Below are 5,409 nucleotides of genomic sequence, written 5' to 3'. Positions count from 1 at the left end.
CTCGGGTGAGCGTTGTAACCCAGAGGTATAATGACAAAACATATTCCTTTAAACTGAAATATTTATAGGAGGGTCCAGATATTATACATAAGCTGAAGGAAGGGGAGAAAACCTACGTTTAGCCTAAAGTAAAACTATCTGTTTAAAGTTAGCTTTGTTCTCCTTAATGTAAAAAGAAAGAACCCTCGGAATAAGGCACCGGAATTTGAAAGATGTACACAACGTCATTGTGTGTAAATCAAATCCCGGGAATTATCATCTAAAATACACACATCCGTTGATTAAATGTCTAATGTATTTGGTGATTGTTGTTATTGAGACAATTACAGTGAACCAATGATGGAATATATAACTGAAACAAAAGTTACTTTTAAAATAGTTGATTAAACCTAGGAACTATTTTACAATACATGCGATAGGCCAGACCCCGTGCTCAGTCCCCGTCCTCTGTTCCACGCCTACGTTAATCATTATCCACTATCACTGCTTACACCTACCCAACGTATAGAAGAACATAACTGATTTATCAAATGTAACTGTTTTCTTTTTTCTTAGAACAAGCTTAAATTCCATTAATACAATTGCATTGCAACAAAAAAATTTTTGTGAAACGCTATGCCCCAAAACGCTGCCAAAGTTAAATGTGATACGTTCTTACGTTGAAATTTACAGACAAACCAACATTATACCCCTATTCATCGATCTCAGGGGCACAAGAAAATGTCTCATTTATTTCAAGTCAGTTGCCTATACACAAGTACAAGTTACATATATAAATTAATTAGGTGCTCCTTTCGTTTACATATGTATAAATTATACAGATCTTCTATCTTCCCCAAAAATTTAATAAACCGTCTGATATCCTCGCAAAAAGACTCTAGATTCCCCTTTAATTTTATGCAGTCACAAGATGGTTAAATATAAGTTATTTTAAATAATAGGGTAAAAAACAACAACACACCTACCCCACCAAAAATGAAATGCAGAGGTTAAAGACCCAATTTTAAGTTGACACCCCCAAATTGTAAGCTGCCTGCCAATCAAACATTTAACAATAGATCTCAGGTGGAGCGACATCTGTAGACTGTGTGTGTGTGGTGGTGGGGGGGGGGGGGGGGGGGGGCTACCCCAGAAAGGTGTTTTGATAACAATAACAGCCAATATCTACTGGCATTCTTTAGATCTTGAGGAAACCCAGTCTACCTGAGTTTTGATAGCAATGACCTGTCCACAACTGCTATTTTCTTGTAATTCAATTGTTTTTAAAAAGGCACCTGAACAATGCAATTTCAATGTAATTGTAATTTTCCTCCTCTATATACCTGTACATGTATTATAAATTACACAATCAGAAATCAAATTGCACAATTATTTCTAAAACTTGTAACCTAATGAAATAATTTATGTCATCAATTTATGATACCTCTATATTTATAACAGAAATTATTCATTGAGTCAATGACAGAGAGAAAGAGGGGTGGGTGTAGAATGTGTGTCAGCTACCCTTAGGAATACAACCATTATTCAAACACTATGACCACAGAAACTCTGCAGAGGTCCCCGAGACAGGTCCTGTGTATATCAAAACTATATATATAAAAAAAAAGCATGGACAGGTAGATTTCTACCATGTTCTGCCTCTGTGTATTTCTTTGAGTGCCATGGGATATAGCAATTAACACCTTGGTAGACCCTGGCCACTCCAGGTAAATAACATCTGTTTAGATTAGGCTCCGCCTACATTTTCACTGACCGTACGGTCATGAGATGGGTCTTTAAAGTAGCTGCAGAACTGAAGCTCACTGGGAAAATATTGGGTCAGTATCTGTCCCAATATTTTTTCAGAGAGCTACAGTTCGACAACTGTTTCGCATTTCTGTTCATGAATTCGCGCTGAATTCGCTGAATGTGGTAACGCTCGTTCTTGGTGTAAAACATGGTGTAGAAACTACCCATACATCAGAATCGTTCATGGAATTTGTTGGCAATGCTTCCAAGTATCGCCGTTCAAGATTATTCAGCATTTCATACATGACGGAGAGATCCACCCGGAAGAATCCACTAAAAGGGGAGTCCAGGTCCGAGACGACGTAACACAGCATGCTGATGGAGAAGACCGTGATGATGCACATGACCAGTTCCATCCGGTAAGAGGAGGCTTGGAGTAGCAACACTCCAATAAATGAGAAGAAACCGAGAGTTTCCAGAAATGCCCATCTACAAAAAGACAAACAACGTACCTAGTTTGAGAATCTGATGATAGATAGATAGATAAACAGATAGATAGTAGATAAATAGATAGATAGTAGATAAATAGATAGATCGCTCGATGGATTGAGAGAGAGGAAATATGTACTACACTTTTATGGAAGATTGGGAGTGATATTGTGTTTAGTCTGTCTCTTTGTTTGCACACAACTTAAAAGATTTTAGTCTTTATCCGTACTCGTCTTTTGAAATATACCAGAAAAGAAACTTTATAGGTGAAGTGAAAATCAAAATCACAAATTAGCAAGCTTCGGGGGCAGTACCACAAACACACCTAATTTTAACTGACATCTTATGACCTAAATAGTATTCTAACAGCTTAACTGGACCTTGTTATTATAGATATTCCCATATGAGCAATGCTGTCTTACTTGACTGGGTGAATTCTGGAATGGAGCACGCCAATCCTGTCGGAACATATGCTGTTAAGTTTCAAGATGTGCGATATGATCTTTTCACACAGTAATCTGTTCACGTGATGCGTGGCATCTGCTGGAGCATTCCGTAGGATATCGATGATAGTCCATATTCTCACTATGAAAAGAAGAGAACTTCGAAAAAACTAAATATCTGAGTACATGTATCAACCTTTTCAAACCTTCATCTGGACAGATCCTGCCTTAAATGGTAAACGAAACTAATGTAGTAGCAATTGCTTTTTCATTAAATGATTTGCTCAAGTAACATATTAGTTTTTCTGGATTATTTTTAACCTCCTAAATCCTTATGATTGTAAGTTTAACTTGGTGTCCAATGAATGTAAACCAAGGACACAGATAAATTGTTAAAAGTTCATGTAAAGATGTACATGTAGATTACTTTATAGACGCTTAATACATGCATTTTAACTTGCACAACTTATGAAGAAAGCATACATACCCTTTACATCCTCCTTCGGGTTGCATTTGTAGGATGTTGGTTCCCTATCCACAAGTTGGAGAATCATAAATATGGCTTCTGACTTTACCGCCCTGTAGATCTGGCACTTTAGTTCAGGGGGACTCAGTATCATCCTATCCACAAAGGTCGCGATCTGATCCACCATGCTGATCTCGGAGGTGATCTTGTTCATGATGTGATGCTGTTTTGTCAAAGCTTGTTGAAAGGCGAAACCAAATGACGTCGCGTATACGAGTCCAGCTGGCGCCAAGAAGCAGGAAATTGCGTCATTTATGTTGGGAGGTATGGCGTACTGCTCTGGAGGCCAGAGAAAACGCGTGAATGGTTGGTAAAGATACAGGGTGAAGGGACACAAAGCAAGAGACAGCAGTGCGGGGAGAGCAATTTGAAATAATGCCCCTAGTGTGTTATAAACTAGACTATCGACCACCTCTCGATCAAAGTCGCTGAAGAATTGTTGTGACGGTGTTGTAGATAATCTTGCATTACGGGAAGGTTTTCGAGAAGATCGGCTGACAAGTAAAAGAGTCAGGGATCCTGAAATGATTTTATCAACATCTTACTGAACTAGAAAACGTAAGGCAAACACACGGAGTTTTCAGATGTGAGATAGTTTTTATTAAAAGAACAAATTGATACCAATGCTTATGACAGCTATCAAGGTAACGGGAGGTAATACGATCTCGGCGTCAGACGGTCTAACTTCAGCCTCCACTTCTGGTTCAGGTGCAGTTTCACTTTCTGGGCTCGTCTCATTCTGGGATTCGCTCTCTGGGTTCGTTTCACCTTCTGGTTGCACCTCGCTTTCTGGGCTCGTCTCGCCCTCGGGTTGTACCTCACTCTCTGCTAACGGTGCAAATTGTGGCTCATTCTCAACAGCTGGTGTGCTCTCTGTAACCATCGGCATGGTAACCTCATTCGTTTTCCGTGTGGTGTGACTGGGCGTTGTGTCGGCATATTGAGCTACGATAATGAATAAAAGGAAAATATCAGAACAAGGACTGGATTTTGTCTGCTTCCTTTTTTCAACCAACACGGAATAAGTGCTCCGAATTAATATCTTATTATTTTCCTCATGAATTTTTGTATACCCCTCGAGATTGTTCATGAAACTGATAGATCTAATTCCTCAACACATGATACGTAGCTCAGCTGTGTCAAATCTTAGTATTAGATATTTGCTGATTGAATGTAAGTCATTACTAAAAATTTTGAAAAAGCATTATTCCTACGACTACATCTACCCATATTATAGGTTTGTTACTGTCTACGAAAATATGTCTGGTTGATAAAAACCATAGACGATGAGGCGATGCCGAGTTGTCTATTTTTCCGTGGATGGGTCAGTAGTGTTCGAATTAGGCCACTCGCTCCTCCGCGTAAACAAAATTATCTGACGTCATATTTTCATCACGTGAGTATCCGTCATTACGGTGCCGACAAAGCAGGATACTGATCAATGCCATTTACGATGTTTCTACACCATTTTCATGTACTGAGTTGCCATATTAAGACTCAGTAAACGAAGCAGATTATGTAAGAGAAGAGTATGATTTTTTAATGCATTGAGGGTGGGTTAATTTTGATTAGGGGGGGGGGGATTTCATAAAGATCTTCAACTCACACTAGCCTAAATGAGCTATTTCACCCCCCCCCCCCCAAAAAAAAAAACCCAAAGACATGCAGATATCTTGAAAATTTTAAGCATGAATTTACAGTTTCTGTAAAAAAAAACAAAAAACAAAAAAAACAAAAAAACATGCGATCGTGGAAAAAAGTAAATTTCCAATATAATCTTACCCAAAGTACTGTCTACCACAAAGTTTTGATTGAAATGGTTTTCACTAATAAAATATCAAAATAAAGCGATGTTTGCATCATCTTTATAACGTAGTTTTGCACCGGTCCTCTGACATATCTTTACATATTTCACCAATGCTAGATGGTGGATTACATCTAGTTAGATAATGTAGATATCAAAATGAAAACGTGATGTTATTTCACGAGTTGCTTTTTATACCGCAGGTCATTATTAATCAAATCATACTCGTATTAAAGACATTCGAGATTTAATTATCAGTATCCGATTGTGAGTCTTTTTATATTTATATAGGTTGACAACACCTCGTTTCGCATTAAGATTTGTGTGACAGAGAAATAGTGATACAGTATCAAGAATAGAAGGTTATATTAGTAGACAATGAAATAAATAAACGAGACTGGAATTTCTGTAAAGGTGTT

At 38.0% G+C, this 5,409-nt stretch overlaps 1 protein-coding gene across 1 annotated transcript; it reads right to left on the bottom strand.

The window, feature by feature from the left end:
• Positions 1–1,880: 1,880 nt before the first annotated feature.
• On the bottom strand, positions 1,881–5,074 carry LOC125651072 (uncharacterized). The gene is made up of 4 exons (XM_048879667.2): positions 3,808–5,074; positions 3,148–3,705; positions 2,640–2,802; positions 1,881–2,217 (listed from the first exon to the last, which is right to left on the bottom strand). Exons 1-4 carry the CDS (start codon positions 4,274–4,276, stop codon positions 1,881–1,883), a joined length of 1,527 nt encoding a protein of 508 aa, XP_048735624.2. The 5' UTR covers positions 4,277–5,074.
• Positions 5,075–5,409: the final 335 nt, after the last annotated feature.

The sequence above is a fragment of the Ostrea edulis genome, chromosome 5 (genome assembly GCF_947568905.1).
Source record: "Ostrea edulis chromosome 5, xbOstEdul1.1, whole genome shotgun sequence".
Classification (NCBI taxonomy): Eukaryota; Metazoa; Mollusca; class Bivalvia; order Ostreida; family Ostreidae; genus Ostrea; species Ostrea edulis.
The sequence above is the reverse complement of the archived record's forward strand: the minus strand, read 5'-3'. Positions and strand labels throughout refer to the sequence as shown.

What these genes read in the sequence shown, in the direction of transcription:
- LOC125651072 (XM_048879667.2), bottom strand. Translation starts at nt 4,276, where the DNA reads ATGAACAATCTCGAGGGGTATACAAAAATTCATGAGGAAAATAATAAG. An exon ending in GATAGCTGTCATAAGCATTG is followed by an intron (nt 3,706 to 3,807) that starts GTATCAATTTGT and finishes AAATCATTTCAG; the next exon opens with GATCCCTGACTCTTTTACTT. An exon ending in TCCAGAATTCACCCAGTCAA is followed by an intron (nt 2,218 to 2,639) that starts GTAAGACAGCAT and finishes GTCTTTTTGTAG; the next exon opens with ATGGGCATTTCTGGAAACTC.